We start from the raw sequence: 20,544 nt of genomic DNA on the forward strand, positions 1-20,544 counted from the left end.
TCAACACAAATCAGATTTAATCGGCTTCAATATAGATATCGTACACCAGATTGGGAAACCAAAAATGAGTTAATACTCCCTCTGTCCCAATTTATGTGACACATTTCGAATTTCGAGATTCAAACAAGTCTATCTTTGACCGTCATTTTTTCATTTATCTTTTAATTATTTTGAATTATCAATTATTGAGACTTATAGTACTTTTTATGTAGTTTACAAATATATAAATTTTCATTTTAAAAAATTTGAAGATTCCATGAGCAAATTCTCGATCAAACTTAAACTGTTTGATTTTCGAAAAGCGAAATGTGTCACATAAATTGAGACAGGGACTTCTTCACAAAGCCACTTTGATTCATTTTCATCAATAAAACAAATTTTATTTCTTTATTTGTTCCTTTCATTTTCTTCTCTCTTCTCTCTGTTTCTACAACTTTGACAGCAACGGTTACTTTATTTGTTCCTTTCATTTTCTTCTCTTTTCTCTCTGTTTCTACTACTTTGACAGCAACTGTTTCTTTATTTGTTCCTTTCATTTTCTTCTCTTTTCTCTTTGTTTCTTCAACACTCCGTTTCTACAACTTTGATAGCAACTGATCTATTTTCACCGGCGATCTCTCAGTTTCGACTCGAAAATCGGGTGAATTCAGACTGTTTAGTTATCACAAGGAGTTTTGTGAGTGTTTCTTTTTTTTTTCCTTCTTCTTCTGTTTTCACTAATTATTAAGTTGTTTGATCAAATTTCTAAAATTAGCTGGTATGGAAAAGTGTTTTTTCAAAAAAATATTTTTTGGTGAGAAATAATTTGTGTTTCATAAAAATAACTTGAGCAGCAATTAATATTCATCAAACTTTTAAAAGTGTTTTTAAATTTGTAAGCCTAACTTAATTTATGACTTTTTGATTTATTTTTGTTATTTGGCTTTAAAAAGGAACTTAAAATCACTTCTTTTATACACTATTATAAAGACATAATACATAAATATGTTCTTTAATGGGTTTTATTTCACATTTGTGCCCTTTTAAATATGTAAGGCATAATACATAAACATGACCCTTAACTTGCCTTCAGCGGACAACTATGCCACCAACTTTGAGTATGCACAAGTAGACACTTAAACTTGTATAAAATTGAATAAATAGACACGCGTACCGTAAGGCTAAGTTAAAGGGCATTTATGTATTATGCCTATTATAAAAGTGTTTAAAAACTATTTTCACTTTAACAAATCTAAAATAAGTCAATCCAAATAAGCTCTATAGTAAGTTTTCCTCAAAAGTATTTACCAAAAAATTACTTTATGGAAAAACTACTTTTTTTAGCTTCTGAAAAATAGCTTCTGTTACACTGGAGAACTTTTTTTTTTCCCCTCAAAAGCTGGACCAAACACCCCATTTTTGTAAAATAATCAATTTTTACCCTCCAAATACTTGGCCAAACAGACTATATATTTGTTTGAGTGCAAATTTGGTAGAACACCTAATGACCAACCTAAAACTTAGCATGAATTATTAGTTAGAATGCCTAAACTATCAATAGTCTTAATTACCCTAAACGGGACGAGATTGTGCGGGGTAAAGACACTATCAAATATCTAAGCTCAGGGGCTTATTCAGACTAATAATAGTTTAGGTATGCAACGAATAATTTGTGTAAAGTTTAGGGGGGTCTTTATATTTTCTACCTTGAAAATTTGGTAAGGAGTATATAAACAAAAGAGAACCATCAGCAGTTGTGGTGGACGGTAAGTACTCCCTACATTAACAGTTGTAACGGTACTGTGAACACCCAATAATTTAAGTACGAAAGTAGCAAAAAGTTATAATTTAGCCAAATAATATGTTTTAAGCCAAAATTATGATTTTCAACTACTTATTTCTTCTCTAGATGCAATGACATTTGTTTGAGTTGTGTATTTCTTCTTCTTCAAACCAAATCCGTAAAAGAAAAAATAGTTGAAAGTCCATTCAAATAAAAGTTCCCGCCTAGAAATGCAGTGCGATTAGGAGTGAAAGTGGATGGAGTAGTGTTGGAATAGCATCTTTGTAGAAATTCTTAACATCTTAATGATATTAAAATTTTGTTATAGGTCTTAGTTATTTAGATATACTCAGACTCGTTAAGCGGTGACAAAACAAAAGAACAAATGAACTTAACGATTGATTAAGATTTAGCCATTAAAAGGCACATATAATGACTAAAAGATGAAGAATTAAGACTCAGACATTCATTAAATGCAAACAAACGCGGCCTATGTTGATTTTCTTACATTGTTTTCTATGTTGTACAGCTCATCTAGCAAAATGGAAGGAGCAACTACTTCAGTGTTATGTAGTCACTTTGTTGTCATGTTGATCCTACTTCTACCAGATACATCAGTGGCTGAACCAAGATCCCAGATAATCCGGCTCATATGTGGAAACAGAACGACGGTTTCCGTCCCAAATTTTGTCGGTACAATGGAAACGTTGAGTGAACAAGTGAGAGCTAGAAGATATGGAGTAGCAGTTACTGGCACTAGACCAGATGCTACCTATGGAATTAGCCAATGCTACGGTGATCTATCATTAGTCGACTGTGTCTTATGCTTTTCTGAAGTACGAACCCTTATTCCCCAGTGCTTCCCTTATAACGGAGCACGAATTTATCTTGATGGCTGCTTTATGCGAGCGGAGAATTACAGTTTCTATGACGAGTATTTAGGTCCAGAGGACAGGCGAGTATGCGGAAACAGGACGACAAAGGGTTCATTGTTCCAACAGAATGCTAGGGCAGCTGTTCAGCAAGCAGTTGGAAATGCACCGAGTAATAATGGCTATGCGCGTTCCCAAGTGTCATTTCCGAGGGATTCCAATGATACAGCTTATGTTCTCGCTGATTGCTGGAAGACACTGAGTGCAAATTCCTGTGCAGCGTGTTTGCAAAATGCATCTGCATCCATGTTGGGATGCTTGCCTTGGTCAGAAGGTAGAGCTCTGTACACCGGATGCTTCATGAGGTATTCCGATACCAATTTTCTCAATGCTATTACTACCAACTGAGGCTGGTCATCAAGGGGTACTTTTTTCTCTTTTTTCGTCCTGGTTTACCTGTTATTTATCGGCTGAACACGTAAATTTTACTTGCAAATCACCATATTGCAGGAAAAGTTGCAGTCACTATCATTGTTGTTAGTTCCGTTGTCGTTTTGGGAGTAGGTGCTTTCATTGGTATTGGTGTCTGGAAGAATAAACTAATCCAGAAGAAGAGAAAGGGTAAATACTTTTGTGCCAAAAATTAGTCATTAGGATATCAATGATGTACATATATTGCATCTTTATTCGAAAACTTAGAATAAAAAAATTTGAACTTGTTAGGTGCAAATGATGCCGAGAAATTAGTGAAGATACTTCATGACATCAGCTTGAACTTCAAGTATTCGACGCTTGACAAAGCCACGGGGTCATTTGATGAGGCCAACAAGCTCGGGCAAGGTGGATTTGGCACGGTTTATAAAGTATGTAATAGCTGAATGTAGTGCAATTCAATATAATACTTGAAGTGTTGGCAATTAATCCGAGTTTGAGGCGTGATTTGTTGCAGGGTGTTTTGGCAGATGGGAGAGAGATCGCCGTCAAAAGGCTGTTCTTCAACAACAAACACAGAGTTGCAGATTTTTATAACGAGGTTAACATAGTCAGCAGCATTGAGCACAAAAATTTGATAAGGTTATTGGGATGCTGCTGCTCAGGACCGGAAAGCCTTCTTGTATACGAGTTCCTCCCTAACCAGAGTCTTGATCACTTCATATTTGGTATGTAAGCGTCATCCTCCCAATTTTATTTACGCTAAACTCATGTTATCATCACACAAACTAAAAATAAAAGTGAAAATAAGTAACCGCCATCGCGTTAAGACTAAATGTCATGTTTTCACATAGCCATGCCAGAGTGATTCTAACTTTAAAATTTGACAGACCCTATAAAAGGTAAAGCTCTAAACTGGGAGAAAAGATTTGAGATAATTATTGGTACAGCAGAAGGATTGGTATACCTTCACGAGAACACAAAGACCCGAATAATCCACAGAGACATAAAGGCAAGCAACATCCTGTTGGACTCGAGGCTCCGTGCAAAGATTGCTGATTTTGGGTTGGCCAGGTCATTCCAAGAAGACAAGAGTCACATAAGCACTGTCCCTGCTGGCACATTGTCAGTATTTCTTCGTCTCGTCTTCTATTTTTTCGCGTAAAAGTACACAAAAAATGCAAAGACTAATATGGTCCAATAATGCAGGGGATATATAGCTCCAGAATACTTAGCACATGGTCAATTAACAGAAAAAGCAGATGTTTACAGCTTTGGAGTTCTTCTACTAGAGATTGTTACTGGAAAACAAAATAACAAGAGAAAAAACGACGAAGATACAGTCAGCTTAGTTTCCAATGTAATTTCTGATCAATCACTTCTCTCTTGAACCAAATTTTAAATCTAGGAAAACATTTCTGTTCATTGATCGTAACTTTATTAGATGAAATTAACAGGTGTGGGAGCACTTTCAACGTGGGAAAGTGGAGGAGCTGTTCGATCTGAATCTCATGTTGCATAACTGCCATACAATCAATGTACAAAATGAGGTTGCGAGAGTGTTACATGTGGGACTTTTGTGCACTCAAGAGATCCCAATGTTACGTCCATTCATGTCTAAGGCATTAAAAATGCTCGTGAAGAAAGACGAAGAGTTGCCTCCTCCTACTAAACCGCCATTCGTGGATGAGAAAACCATGGAACTTCACGACCCTTGGGAGAAGAACTTGCTCAAACAAAGCGATTCTGCTTCGACTGCCAACTTATCTCACAGTTCTTTTTACCCCAGATGATGATATCTCAGTGCTCCTGAACTGAAAGTGATGTAAAAATTGTAGTTATCTCAAGCTGTCAAGCATATACTTTCGCCTCGTGTTCTTGAAGGAGACTTCTTCTTGATCGATCGAGTAGTTTGTTACAACAACCACAACAACTATGTTTCTGTCTCAAACAAGTTGAGGTCGGCTATATGAATTCTCAGTATTCCATTTAAGCGGTTAGTTGTAAGTTTAAAATTTCAGAATACATTTTTCAATTTTTTCATGTATTATTTGTCAATTTGGAAAATATTTTATCTAGGAAAACAAGTTCTTTAAAAAGGAGGAAAAAATGATTTTCCTAGGTTGAGAAAACGAGTTTCGCAAGTGACGAAGAATTTATCTTGATGGATGCTTTTTTCGAGTGGACAATTACATGTTCTATGACCAGTATTTAGGTCCAGAAGACAGGCATGTATGCGGAAACAGGACGACAAAGGGTGCATTGTTCCAACAGAATGCTAGGCTAGCCATTCAGCAAGCAGTTGCAAATGCACCGAGTAATGACGGCTATGCGCGTGCCGAAGTGTCAGTACACGGTCCTTCCAACGAGACAGCTTATGTTCTCGCTGATTGTTGGAAGACACTAAGCGCGAATTCCTGTGCAGCGTGTTTGCAAAATGCATCTGCATCTATGTTGGGATGCTTACCTTGGTCAGAAGGTAGAGCCCTTTACACTGGATGCTTCATGAGATATTCTGATACAAATTTTCTCAATGATACTTCTACCAGTGGAGGTTCGTCATCAAGGGGTACGTTTAGCTCTTTTTTCGTCCTGGTTTACCGGTTATTATGAACTAATTTTTACTTTCAAATTCACCATAATGCAGGAAAAGTTGTAGTCATTGTCATAGTTGTTGTAATTAGTTCCGTTGTCGTTTTGGGAGCAGGTGCGTTCGTTGGTTTTGGTGTTTGGAAGAACAAACAAATCCAGAAGAAGAGAAAAGGTAAATACTTTTGTGCCAAAAATATCAATGATGTACATATTGCTGAGTATATATCTTGCGATTTGCACACAACTGTACCGAAACAACTTTCAAGAATTAACTTGAGGCGTTATGGCTACTCGTGCTTTTCCTGTGAAATTTGAACTTGTTAGGTGCAAATGATGTTGAGAAATTAGTGAAGATCCTTCATCAAAACAGCTTGAACTTCAAGTATTCGACACTTGACAAAGCCACGGGGTCATTTGATGAGGCCAACAAGATCGGGCAAGGTGGATTTGGCACAGTTTATAAGGTATGTAATGGCTGAATGTTAACAGCAAGGCAATTAAACAGAGTTTGAGATACAATTGTTGCAGGGTGTTTTGGCAGACGGAAGAGAGATCACCATCAAAAGGCTGTTCTTCAACAACAAACACAGAGCTGCAGATTTTTATAACGAGGTTAACATAATCAGTAGTGTCCAGCACAAAAATTTGACACGGTTATTGGGATGCAGCTGTTCAGGACCGGAAAGCCTTCTTGTATACGAGTTACTCCTTAACCAGAGTCTTGATCGCTTCATATTTGGTAAGTAACCCGACATTGCAACAACAATTACTATACCTCAGTCCCAAACAAGTTAGGGGTCGGCCTTATGAATCCTCGCTATTCTATTTATGCTAAACTCATGTCATCATTACTCCAACTAAAAAAAAAGTGAAAATAAGTTAAACTCAAGAAACCGACGTTGCATTAAGACTAAGTGGAATGACTTTGTCATGTATATTGATTCTAACCTTAAAATTTGACAGACCCTATCAAAGGTAAAGCTCTAAATTGGGAGAAAAGATTTGAGATAATTATAGGGACAGCAGAAGGAATGGTATACCTACACGAGAACACAAATACACGAATTATTCACAGAGACATTAAGGCAAGCAACATCCTGTTGGACTCGAGGCTCCGTGCAAAGATTGCTGATTTTGGTTTGGCCAGGTCATTCCAAGAAGACAAGAGTCACATAAGCACTGCCATTGCTGGCACATTGTTAGTATTTCTTCATCCCATCTTCTAATTTTTCGCGTAAAAGTACACAAAAAATGGGATGATTTACCCTTTTTATGCAGAGGATATATGGCTCCAGAATACTTAGCACACGGTCAGCTAACAGAAAAGGCAGACGTCTACAGCTTTGGAGTTCTTGTTACTGGAAGTCAAAATAACAAGAGAAAAAACGCCGAATATGCAGTCAGCTTAGTTTCCAATGTAATTTCTGATCAATCACTTCTCTCTTGAACCAAATTTTTAATCTTGACAAACATTTACGTTCATTGGTCTTAACTCTTATATTTGATGAAATTAACAGGCGTGGGAGCACTTTCAATGCGGGATAGTGGAGGAACTCTTCGATCCCAATCTCATGTTGCATAACTACCATACAATTAATGTGAAAAATGAGGTTGCAAGAGTGTTACATGTGGGACTTTTGTGCACTCAAGAGATTCCATCATTACGGCCATCCATGTCTAAGGCATTACAAATGTTCGTCAAGAAAGACGAAAAGTTGCCTTCTCCTACTAAGCCGCCATTCGTGGATGAGAAAACCATGGAACTTCATGACCCTTGCGAGATGTACTCGCTTAAACAAGGCGATTCTGCTACGACTGCTGACTTATCTCACAGTTCATTTTACCCCAGATGATGACATCCCATTGCCCTGAAACTGAAGTGTAAAATTGGCCTCAACTGGCAACTAAACACTCCAACTTTGCCTATGCACATCTAGACACCTCATTTCTAAAAGTAGGGGGGGGGGATTGAATTATTTTTGTAGTTTGTCTATATAAAATTATGAGTTTGATTTAATGTGGATCTGAGGCCTCATTTGTTTTCATTAAGATTTAGACGTTTGAATCTGAATACATATTTGAATGATTAAGATTGTTTGTTTAAACATCTGAACGTACATAATATTATATATAATTCAAACAAAAATTAGTTAAATATTAATAAAATAATTATTTGATTTTAAAAGAATAAAACATTTTTGCTTGCTAATGATGATGAAGATACTTTGTAGTGGTGGTGGTAATAGTTGTTGTTAGTGTCTAGTAATGATGGTGGTGGTAGTTGTGATGGTGGAGGTGGTTGGTGTTGTGGTGATGACTATCATAATGATGGCAATTGGTAGTTGTGTTGGAGGTTGTAATTGTGAAGTTGGTTGATGTTAGTGGTTGTCGGTGATAATGGTGGTGATTGATTATGTGTTTGTGGTAGTTAGCGGCGATGCTAGTTATGAGATGAAGGTGGTTGGTAGTGGAGATTGACCACAGTAATGGTAGTGGCTGATAGTAGTAGTGGAGGTGGCGGTGGTGGGGTTGTGATAGAAGAATGTATGGTGGTAGTTGGCGGCGGTGCTAGTGTGATGGTAGCATTTGTTGGTAGTAGGAATTTTCTTGAAGACTGAAGTGGTGGTAGTGGTTAAGAGTGGTAGTTGAGGTAGCGGGGGATGTAGAGACGGGAGGTGGTGATGACAATTGATATAATTATAATATGGAGGAGGTAAGTGTGGTAGCAGCTTCCAGTAGTGGTTAGCAATGGTGATGGTTGTGATGACATAGGTGGTTGGTGGTAGACGACAATAATTGTGGTTGGCAATGGTGGTAGTAGCGGTGGTTGTGATGGCAGAGGTGAGTAGTGGGGGTTGGTGATTGTGGATAGAGTGATGGTGAATATTATCCTCACAAGAATACTTTATGATGTTAAGACTCGGTTCTAGATCTTAATAATTAACACCAATTTAAACCAATTAATTGCTTAAATCTTAATGAAAATATATGTTTTTAATGGTCTAATGTTTGAACCATTCAGATTCAGACATCAATTAAGTGCAAACAAATGAGGCCTTATCCTAGTCCCCTTGGGTTGCAAGTTCTCCGTACGTTCTTGAAATTTGTCTTGTTCTGTGAAGTGTATTTCCTACGGTATCTTTTTTCTCTTGATTAATCCAATGCCTCACAACAATATTTTTCCTCTCTTACCCTATTTTGATTACACAGTGTCACATTAGTGTCGGGTGTTCATGAAACACAATGAGGATGAGTTGGATGGTATAGTTGTTTGTTGAGACCAAGTTGAGGTGTCTAGATGTGTATTCATAAAGTTAGAGTGATGAGGTCAAATTTGAGTGATTGTTTATGTATTATATCTAAATGATAAGCATCTTTTTGCCTCGTCTTCTTGAAATAGACTTTATCACGATCGAGTTGTTAGCTACTTTAGATCCTTACGCGGTGCAAATTTATATTAGTTGAATTTTTGAATTTCAAATATCATATAAAATATACCAAACAATCAAGCAAGCAACTTGTAAATAAATATATTTCTAAAAAGTCGTACATCAACATCTTAAAAAGTCCTGCACTTGTTTTTCCTTCTATAAATTGAAAGTTAAATCAATTTCTAATAAGAACGCATGTGAAACCTTTATAGTACCATAAATATTAGTATATCTTTTTTTCAAAGACAAACTTCAAAATTTTTACATCCACACATAGAATTATAACATGTCAAAGATCACAAAAATATTTATTTTCTTGTTAATTTTCGTATCAAATTAAACTTTATCATATAAATTTGAACAGAAGAATATGTTTCTTTCTTCTTCTTTTCTTCTTCTCCTTTGGCAGTAAATGTACAGTAGAAAAAGACCCTTGTAGACTTCCTAGCCTTTATTTTGAAAAATTCAAACAAATAATCCTTCCAACAAATTCTTCCTCTTGTTCACACACAAAATAAAATAAAATAAATTATGGTAGAGTAATAAATATTCTTTATTTTTAATTAAAAATTTTAAATTCAAACTCCATAGCATCGTTTTTGTCAGAGAATATTTTCTTCACCCCCAATATAAAGTTTTTCGGCATGATATAAATATGGGACACCAACTTATCTCCTTTCTACGATGTAAAATTTTTCAGCATGCATTCAAATTTAATCCACTCTAATATAGATATCAAATATCGCCGCCTCGAAAAAAAAAGTTGGAAGTAAAAAAACTTCCCTCACAAAACGACCCACTAATTAATACTACCTCCGTCCACTTTTAATTGTCATAGTTTTCTTTTTTAGAGTCAAATTATAAAAACTTTGACTAACATTTCACAATATATTCATATTGATAGGTAAAAAAAATTGCAATTTATAGTACTTTTCGTATAGTTTTTGAATACCTAAATTTTTTGTTCAAAATATAAAATTAATGTAATCTAATTTAACTTTAAAAATAAGTCAAATTGACTTTCGAAAAGCCCAACATGGCAAATAAAAGTGGACATACGGATTATAAATTGCCCTTCATTTTTCCTGTTTTCTCTGTTTCTACAACTTCGGCAGCAGCTGATCAGTTTGCACCGGCGATATCTCTCTTTTCCGACTCAAAATCCGGCGAATTCAAACCGTTCAGTGTTCACAAGACTTTGTGAGTGTTCTTTCTATTTTCAGTGAGATTCAATGATTGTGGCAGGCGGTAAAAAATCCTTCGTACTTAATAAGTAAGAGTTATCAAGTTCGAGCTTTAGAAATGAAGTTAGCTCTTTAATTTGAGCTGAATTTGGGCGGGTTAAATCAATGAATGGGTTATTGTCTGGGTTAAACAACGGGTCATAGCTCAATTCGTCTTACTTGACCCATTACTTGTACAAATTTCAAACTCATATTCTATGGTATTTCTATGGTGTTTTACATATATAAATAAGAATAGCATTTGATATCTGGTATTGTTTTGTTTTGTTTTTGTAGTGAATAAGATTCAATAATTGCTTAGTTTTCCTGTTATGAATTGTGCTATGTTTAATTTCATGGGATAGATGATATTTAGTTACTCCCTTAGCCTGAAATGGGCGGGTCAATAATCAATCCAAACTTGGGGAGGTTTGGCGGGTTATGATTTCATGGGATAATTATGTCATCCTTAGTGATGGCGGGTAGTAGCTAGTGATGGTGATGGTTGGTGGGGTGGTTAACAATGGTAATTGATGGTGGTGGCTACCGATAATTGTGATGGATGGTAGTAATAGTTAATAGGGGTGGTGACTAATAGCGGTGATTGGTGATGGTGGCGATTGCCCATAATGATTGGTGATTATTATGGTAATGCTAATTGGTGGTGATAGTTGTAAATGATGACTGACTGCAGAGATTGAGGGAATGGTAGCTGTGGATGAGGATGGTGATTGTGGAGTTGTGATAATTGATATGAGTGGACAACAATGATGACAACGATTAGCAGTTGTCCCGCCTTTGTTAAAAAATATTTTCATATTTTTCAAGATCAAAAGGGTTATCAACATTGAAAGTGACAAAATTGTGTTTCTAAAACAAGTCCAACTCCAAATGACTTATCATCAATAGAGATTTCGGTTAAGAAATTTGGTTGACTGAGGGGAAGGTGTTGGGCACCCTCAAGTATCATGGTTCTGGCATGGAAGAAAACTTTAATTTCTTTCTCTTTATGGATAACCAATTAATTTCCAAATATAGTTGGGAGAATTTACCCAAGAAATGGGCCAAAAAAATGGAAAGATCGGAACATGGGAATAGATCTGATACCAATACAGACTACCTATTTCAATTGTTGTGCTTTATGAACCTATACAAGGGTTCAAGTTTCAATCGATATTTGCGGAGTTGATTATCCCTCTCGAAAACAAAGATTTGAAGTGGTCTATATGTTTACTGAGTATTCGGTATAACTCACTCATTCGTGTACAAACCAGTGCAGACGAAGTAACACGAATATCTCCGATGGTCAGTCTATTTCCATCAGCCGGCCGGTGGGAGCGAGAAGTTTGGGACATGTTTGGTGTTTCTTCGCTTTACTGACTCGTATTGGCTTAAAATAAAAACTTAACTAAACAAACTCACACACACCCAAGTGTGCGCACAAACAAGGTGTTCTAAAACAATGTCCGAACTATTACAGTCCAAAACAAACTATTTTCTTATGTTTTTTCTCTAATAGTAGTTCAATTAGTCCTCTCACATTGTTTCTGTGTTGTACAGCTCATTTGGCAAAAATGGAAAGAGCAACCCCTTCAATGTTATTTAGTCACTTTGTTATTGTGTTGATCCTACTTCTACCAGATACATCAGTGTCTGAACCAAGATCCCAGATAGTCCAGCTCATATGTGGAAACGAAACAACAGGTACCGTCTCAATTTTTGTTAATGGAATGGAAACTATAAGTGAACAAATGAGAACTAGAGGAAATGGAGTAGCGGCTACAGGCACTGAACCAAATGTTAGCTATGGACTTGGCCAATGCTATGGTGATCTTTCATTACCGGACTGTGTCTTATGCTTCTCTGAAGTGCGAACCCTTTTTCCCAAGTGCTTCCCTAGTGGCAAGTCGCGAATTTATCTTGATGGCTGCTTTATGCGAGTGGACAATTACAATTTCTATGACCAGTATTTTGGTCCAGAGGATAGGCATGTATGCGGAAACAGGACGACAAAGGGTTCATTGTTCCAGCAAAATGCAAGGCGAGCCATTCAGCAAGCAGTTGCAAATGCACCGAGTAACAATGGTTACGCGCGTGCTCAAGTGTCAGTGCCCGGGTCTTCCACCATGACAGCTTATGTTCTCGCTGATTGCTGGAAGAAGCTAAGTGCAAACTCCTGCGCAGCGTGTTTGCAAAATGCATCTGCATCCATGTTGGGATGCTTGCCTTGGTCAGAAGGTAGAGCCCTTTACACTGGATGTTTCATGAGGTATTCTGATACAAATTTTCTCAATACTATTTCTACCAGTGGAGGCTCGTCATCCAGTGGTACGTTTTTCTCTTTTTTCGTCCTGGTTTACTGGTTATTTATAAACTAATTTTTACTTTCAAATCACCATATTGCAGGAAAAGTTGTAGTCATTGTCGTTGTTGTTGTTAGTTCCGTTGTCGTTTTGGGAGTAGTTGCATTCATTGGTTTTGGTGTCTGGAAGAACAAACAAATCCAGAAGAAGAGAGAAGGTAAATACTTTTGTGCCAAAAATTAGTTATAAAAGTCATTAAGATATCAATATATTGCTGAGTATATATCTTGCGATTTGCACACAACTGTTCCGAAGACAACTTTCAAGAATTAACTTGAGGCGTTATGACCTACTCGTGCTTTTCCTGGGAAATTTGAACTTGTTAGGTGCAAATGATGTTGAGAAATTAGTGAAGATCCTTGATCAAAACAGCTTGAACTTCAAGTATTCGACACTTGACAAAGCCACGGGTTCATTTGATGAGGCCAACAAGCTCGGGCAAGGTGGATTTGGCACAGTTTATAAGGTATACAATGGCTGAATGTAGTGTGATTATCTTAACAGCAATGCAATACCAGAAGTGTTGGCTATTTAACAGAGTCTGAGGTGCATTTTGTTGCAGGGTGTTTTGGCTGACGGGAGAGAGATCGCGGTCAAAAGGCTGTTCTTCAACAACAAACACACAGCTGCAGATTTTTATAACGAGGTTAACATAATCAGTAGCGTCCAGCACAAAAAATTTGACAAGGTTATTGGGATGCAGCTGCTCAGGAACGGAAAACCTTCTTGTATACGAGTTACTCCCTAACAAGAGTCTTGATCGCTTCATATTTGGTAAGTAACCAGACTTTGCAACAACAACTACGCCTCAGTCCCACACAAGTTAAGGTCAGCTATATAAACCCTCACTATGTTATTTAAGCTAAACTCATGTCATCATTGCACCAACTAAAAAGAAAAGTACAAATAAGGTAACCGACTTTCATTAAGACTAAGTGGTGTGTTTTCACATAAGCACGCCCGAATGATTTTGTCACGTATATTGATTCTAACCTTCAAATTTGACAGACGCTATCAAAGGTAAAGCTCTAAATTGGGAGAAAAGATTTGAGATAATTATAGGGACAGCAGAAGGATTGGTCTACCTACACGAGAACACTAAGACCCGAATAATTCATAGAGACATAAAAGCAAGCAACATCCTGTTGGACTCGAGGCTCCGTGCAAAGATTGCTGATTTGGTTGGCCAGATCATTCCAAGAAGACAAGAGTCACATAAGCACTGTCATTGCTGGCACATTGTTAGTATTTCTTCGTCTCATTGTTTATTTTTTTCGCGTAAAAGTACACAAAAACAAATAATGGATGATTTACCCTTTTTATGCAGAGGATATATGGCTCCAGAATACTTAGCACGCGGTCAGCTAACAGAAAAAGCAGACGTTTACAGCTTTGGAGTTCTTCTACTAGAGATTGCTACTGGAAGACAAAATAACAAGAGAAAGAACACCGAATATACAGTCAGCTTAGTTTCCGAAGTAATTTCTGATCAATCACTTCTCTCTTGAACCAAATTTTAAATCTAGGAAAACATTTCTGTTCATTGATCTTAACTTTATTGGATGAAATTAACAGGTGTGGGAGCACTTTCAACGCGGGATAGTGGAGGAACTGTTCGATCCAAATCCAATGTTGCATAACTGCCATACAATCAATGTACAAAATGAGGTTGCGAGAGTGTTACATGTGGGACTTTTGTGCACTCAAGAGATCCCAACATTACGTCCATTCATGTCTAAGGCATTAAAAATGCTCGTGAAGAAAGACGAAGAGTTGCCTCCTCCTACTAATCCGCCATTCGTGGATGAGAAAACCATGAAACTTCACGACCCTTGGGAGAAGAACTTGCTCAAACAAGGTGATTCTGCTTCGATTGCCAAGTTATCTCACAGTTCTTTTTACCCCAGATGATGATATCTCAGTGCTCCTGAACTGAAAGTGATGTAAAAATTATAGTTATCTCAAGCTGTCAAGCATATTCTTTCGCCTCGTGTTCTTGAAGGAAACTTCATCGTGATCGATCGAGCAGTTTGTTACAACAACTATGTTTCTATCTCAAACAAGTTGAGGTCAGCTATATGAATTCTCAGTATTCCATTTAAGCGGTTAGTTGTAAGTTCAAAACTTCAGAATACATTTTTCAATTTTTTCATGTATTATTTGTCAATTTGGAAAATATTTTATCTAGGAAAACAAGTTCTTTAAAAAGGAGGAAAAAATGATTTTCCTAATGAAAGTTGAGAAAACGAGTTTCGCAAGTGACATCCCAACTATGTTGACTTCCACATGTCTTTTTTTTGTTGCTTTTATTGTTTCCACTTCTTTGTTGCATAAGTGCAAGGGCAGAGGTAGGTAGGGTCATAAGTGTTCATCTGAATCCCCTTCGATGGAAAATTATACATCCTCCGTTTAGAAAAGAATGACCTCGTTTCACTTGACACGGAGTTTAAAAAATAAAGAAGACTTCTCAATCTTGTGATTTTAAATTAAAGTTATGTCAAATATATCAAAATGTCCCTTAATCTTGTGGACATAAACATGTCACGTGAAAATTGAAATTAAAGTGTTACCAAAAAAGGAAAGGGGTCGTTCTTTTTCAAACCGACTTGATAGGAAAACAATTGAAATGGAGGGAGTACTATTTATACATGTTTAAATTTTTATTTGTTTAAGGTATATACGGTAGATGGTGAACATTGTATTTCCATCCCTAGTCACTTTATCAAAATATGTATTCAACATATTAATTTCATTTTAAAATTTCATGTCAAATCAAAATCATATCACGCAAATTGAAAGAGGAGAAGTATCTTTTTTCTTCTCCTCTTCTTTATTATTCTGGATTGGGCAGTAAGTAAAGTAATTACAAAAAAGGCCCCACAAATATCTATTAAAGTCTTCTATTGTACTGTTTTAAGTTCGTTTGAAAAATTCAAACAACAATGTCTTTCCTCTTGTTGACTTCTCTCAACAAAAAAATAAAATAAAATTACTTCCTCCGTATTAATTTGTTCGTCTAGTTTTGATTTGACATTAAATTTAAATTATTATTTTGAATATTATGATATCAATTACTGTTTAATCTTATGGTCTTAAACATGTCATATAGTATGTTAGAAATAAAGAGTTGTCGGAGTAAAATGGAAAGTAGTACAAACAAATTGAAACGAAGAGATTATAAAATAATGGGAGTTGCCCCAAAATCATCTTATACTCTTTCATCCTTAGCTAAAAATTCCAGATTCGAGCCTGTTTATTTTATCCCAATATAAAAAATTTCAACACGAATCCTAATTTAGTCGGCTTCAATACGGATATCATCATACTTGACACCAGATTAGGAAACCAAAAATAGTATAAAAGGACTTCTCTCACAAAGCGACCCATTAATTCAAAGCCACTTTGATTCATTTTTCATCAATAAAACAAATTTTCTTCTCTTTTCTCTCTATTTCTTCATCACTCTGTTTCGACAACTTTGACAGTAGCTGATCAGTTTTCACCAGCGATCTCTCTGTGCCGACTCGAAAATCCGGCGAATTCAGACTGTTTAGTGATCAGAAGGAGTTTTGTGAGTGTTTTTTTTTCCCTTTTTCACTAATTATTAAGTTATTTGATCAAATTTCTAAAATCAGCTTATATTGAAAAGTGTTTTTCAAAATAAAAATAAAAATTGGTGATTAACAGTTAGAGTTCAGCCAATAAACTTATAAAAATAACTTGAGCAGCAATTATAACTTATGGCCCCATATGTTTTTACTAATATTCAGACGTCCAAATTTGAACACACATCTCAATTTTATTGTATTAATCTTAAGATATCTGAATACGAATATATATATCTATATATATGAATATAAAATTGTTGTATTGAGATCTGAATATTAAATAATTAAGATTGTTCGTTTTTTCAATATCTGAATGTACAAAATTTGTCCTTAATTATAAACTAATAAATAAAAAATTCAAATAAAATACTGAGTAATCTAATACAGTATCATCAAATTATTTTAGAAATTTAATCTGATTGTTGGTGGTGATGGATGGTTGATAGTGATGATTGTGAGTGCCAAATGATGATTGTGGTTGGTGATGATTGATGTTGGTTGATGTCAGTTGTTGTGGGTAGAGGCTAGTGATAATGGTGGCTAAAAGTTAGGGGCAGAGCTAACATTCCGATTATGCGTTTGGCAGAACATAGAAGGTTTTTACATAGATCCCATATTTGTGTTAAAAAATTACTTAATATGTATAAATAACTTATCAAGAACGCAGTAACTTTCTTGTTGTGGAATCTAAAATTCGTAAACTCAAAATTCTAACTCTGTCTCTGCTGATAGTAGTGGCTAATAATGGTTGTAGATGGTGGCCGGTGGATGAGAATAATAGTTAATGGTGATGATGAGTGATCACAATGATTGATGATATATAGTGGAGACTGTCGGTAGTGATTGGTGGTGATGATCGTAAATGATGACTAGTGGTGATTGGTGACGACGTCAGTTGTGGTTATGGATGGTGCTCAATAGTACTCACATTGTTTTCTATGTTGTACTTGTACAGCACGCGCCCATCTAGCAAAATGGAAGGAGCAACTCCTTTAGTGTTATGTAGTCACTTTGTTGTCATGTTGATCCTACTTGTACCAGATACATCAGTGGCTGAACCAAGATCCCAGATAATCCAGCTCATATGTGGAAACAAATCGACGGTTTCCGTCCCAAATTTTGTTGGTACAATGGAAACGTTAAGTGAACAAGTGAGAGCTAGAGGATATGGAGTAACCGTTACTGGCACTGGACCAGATGCTACTTATGGAATTAGCCAATGCTATGGTGATCTTTCATTAATTGACTGTGTCTTATGCTTCTCTGAAGCGCGAACCCTTTTTCCCCAGTGCTTCCCTTATAACGGAGCGCGAATCTATCTTGATGGCTGCTTTATGCGAGCGGAGAATTACAGCTTCTATGATCAGTATTTAGGTCCAGAGGACAGGCGAGTATGCGGAAACAGGACGACAAAGGGTTCATTGTTCCAACAGAATGCTAGGGCAGCTGTTCAGCAAGCAGTTGGAAATGCACCGAGTAATAATGGCTATGCGCGTTCCCAAGTGTCATTTCCCAGGGATTCCAATGATGCAGCTTATGTTCTCGCTGATTGCTGGAAGACTCTGAGTGCGAATTCCTGTGCAGCGTGTTTATGAAATGCATCTGCATCCATGTTGGGATGCTTGCCTTGGTCAGAAGGTAGAGCTCTGTACACTGGATGCTTCATGAGGTATTCTGATACCAATTTTCTAAATGCTATTTCTACCAACGGAAGCTCGTCATCAAGGGGTACTTTTTGTTCTTTTTTCGTCCAGGTTTACCTGTTATTTATCGACTGAACACGTAAATTTTACTTGCAAATCACCATATTGCAGGAAAAGTTGTAGTCACTATCATTGTTGTTAGTTCCGTTGTCGTTTTGGGAGTAGGTGCTTTCATTGGTATTGGTGTCTGGAAGAATAAACTAATCCAGAAGAAGAGAAAAGGTAAATACTTTTGTGCCAAATATCAATGATGTACATATATTGCAGCTTTATTCGAAAACTTAGAATAAAAAAAATTGAACTTGTTAGGTGCAAATGATGCCGAGAAATTAGTGAAGATACTTCATGACATCAGCTTGAACTTCAAGTATTCGACGCTTGACAAAGCCACGGGGTCATTTGATGAGGCCAACAAGCTCGGGCAAGGTGGATTTGGCACGGTTTATAAAGTATGTAATAGCTGAATGTAGTACAATTCAATATAATACTTGAAGTATTGGAAATTAAACCGAGTCTGAGGCGTGATTTGTTGCAGGGTGTTTTGGCAGATGGGAGAGAGATCGCCATCAAAAGGCTGTTCTTCAACAACAAACACAGAGTTGCAGATTTTTATAACGAGGTTAACATAGTCAGCAGCATTGAGCACAAAAATTTGATAAGGTTATTGGGATGCAGCTGCTCAGGACCGGAAAGCCTTCTTGTATACGAGTTCCTCCCTAACCAGAGTCTGGATCGCTTCATATTTGGTAAGTAAGGGTCATCCTCACTATTTTATTTACGCTAAACTCATGTTATCATCACAGAAACTAAAACTAAAAGTGAAAATAAGTAACCACCATCGTGCTAAGACTAAACGTCATGTTTTCACATAACCATGCCAGAGTGATTCTAACTTTAAAATTTGACAGACCCTATAAAAGGTAAAGCTCTAAAATGGGAGAAAAGATTTGAGATAATTATAGGTACAGCAGAAGGATTAGTATACCTACACGAGAACACAAAGACACGAATAATACACAGAGACATAAAGGCAAGCAACATCCTGTTGGACTCAAGGCTCCGTGCAAAGATTGCTGATTTTGGATTGGCCAGGTCATTCCAAGAAGACAAGAGTCACATAAGCACTGTCCTTGCTGGCACATTGTCAGTATTTCTTCGTCTCGTCTTCTATTTTTTCGCGTAAAAGTACACAAAAAATGCAAAGACTAATATGGTTCAATAATGCAGGGGATATATGGCTCCAGAATACTTGGCACATGGTCAATTAACAGAAAAAGCAGATGTTTACAGCTTTGGAGTTCTTCTACTAGAGATTGTTACTGGAAGACAAAATAACAAGAGAAAAAAAGACGAAGATACAGTCAGCATAGTTTCCGATGTAATTTCTGATCATTTCTCTCTTGAACCAAATTTTAAATCTAGGAAAACATTTCTGTTCATTGGCCTTAACTTTATTGGATGAAATTCACAGGTGTGGGAGCACTTTGAACGCGGGATAGTGGAGGAGCTGTTCGATCTGAATCTCATGTTGCATAACTGCCATACAATCAATGTACAAAATGAGGTTGCGAGAGTGTTACATGTGGGACTTTTGTGCACTCAAGCGATCCCAACGTTACGTCCATTCATGTCTAAGGCATTAAAAATGCTCGTCAAGAATGACGAAGAGTTGCCTCCTCCTACTAAGCCACCATTTGTGGATGAGAAAACCATGGAACTTCATGACCCTTGGGAGGATTACTCACTTAAACAAGGCAGTTCTTCTTCAATTGCCAACTTATCTCACAGTTCTTTTTACCCCAGATGATGATATCTCAGTCCCCTGAAATTGAAACATAGATTATTGGCATATACATAGACACAGTCTAGTCCCCTTTGGTTGCAAGGGTGTTCTATGTGAGTTCGTGAAGTTTGTCGTGTACAAGATATGTGAAGTGTAGTTCCTAAGTCTATATACACTTAAACTTGTATAAAGTTGAATAAGTAGACACGTGAGTTCTATATGACATAATTAATGCACGTAGGACACAAGCGTAGGACGTGTGTGTCTATTTGTTCAACTTTATACAAGTTTAAGTATCTACTTGTGCACACCAAAAGTTGGAGGACATAAATGTGAAATGACGCCAAGTTAAATGACATATTTATATATTGTGCCCTACCTTTGATGGGTTCTTATATGGTTTCTTTGAACTAGTCATTTGAGGTCTTGGACAGAGATGACAACTTTGAGTATGCACATTTAAACGCTTCAACTCGTCTCCACTGTGTCAGTTGAGTCGTAACATTATTGGTTGACTTAAGCCTTGTAATTTATCATGGTTAAGTAATAATAAGGTCAAAATTCACATTTGTATTTAGTTTTTATTTTAAATCAATATATTTTATCCTGAATAAGTAATAACATGTCAAAGATCACAAATTCTAAATTCTTTTTCATTCTTAAACCCGTATCAAATCAAACTATGTCACATAGATTTAAACAGGGGAGTATCTTTTGTCTTCTCCTTTTTTTTTTTGGCAGTAATGGGAATTTTCATATATAAATCCAATAATCA

At 36.5% G+C, this 20,544-nt stretch overlaps 1 protein-coding gene and 3 pseudogenes across 1 annotated transcript; all 4 read left to right on the top strand.

The window, feature by feature from the left end:
- Positions 1-1,281: 1,281 nt before the first annotated feature.
- Positions 1,282-5,132, top strand: LOC102594448 (cysteine-rich receptor-like protein kinase 2; annotated as a pseudogene).
- Positions 5,133-5,214: 82 nt separating this feature from the next.
- On the top strand, positions 5,215-7,728 carry LOC102587710 (cysteine-rich receptor-like protein kinase 2; the record flags this gene model as incomplete). The annotated part of the gene is made up of 7 exons (XM_006348518.2): positions 5,215-5,635; positions 5,714-5,830; positions 5,983-6,122; positions 6,187-6,397; positions 6,622-6,856; positions 6,937-7,075; positions 7,176-7,728. Coding segments are annotated over 7 exons (1,599 nt in total), but the record flags the coding sequence as incomplete, so codon positions are not given.
- A 4,046-nt stretch (positions 7,729-11,774) lies between these two features.
- LOC102594118 (cysteine-rich receptor-like protein kinase 2) lies at positions 11,775-14,764 on the top strand (annotated as a pseudogene).
- Positions 14,765-16,063: 1,299 nt separating this feature from the next.
- On the top strand, positions 16,064-20,104 carry LOC102593802 (cysteine-rich receptor-like protein kinase 2; annotated as a pseudogene).
- The last annotated feature ends 440 nt before the right edge of the window (positions 20,105-20,544 follow it).

Source organism: Solanum tuberosum, unplaced genomic scaffold (assembly GCF_000226075.1).
Source record: "Solanum tuberosum cultivar DM 1-3 516 R44 unplaced genomic scaffold, SolTub_3.0 scf00098, whole genome shotgun sequence".
NCBI lineage: Eukaryota > Viridiplantae > Streptophyta > Magnoliopsida > Solanales > Solanaceae > Solanum > Solanum tuberosum.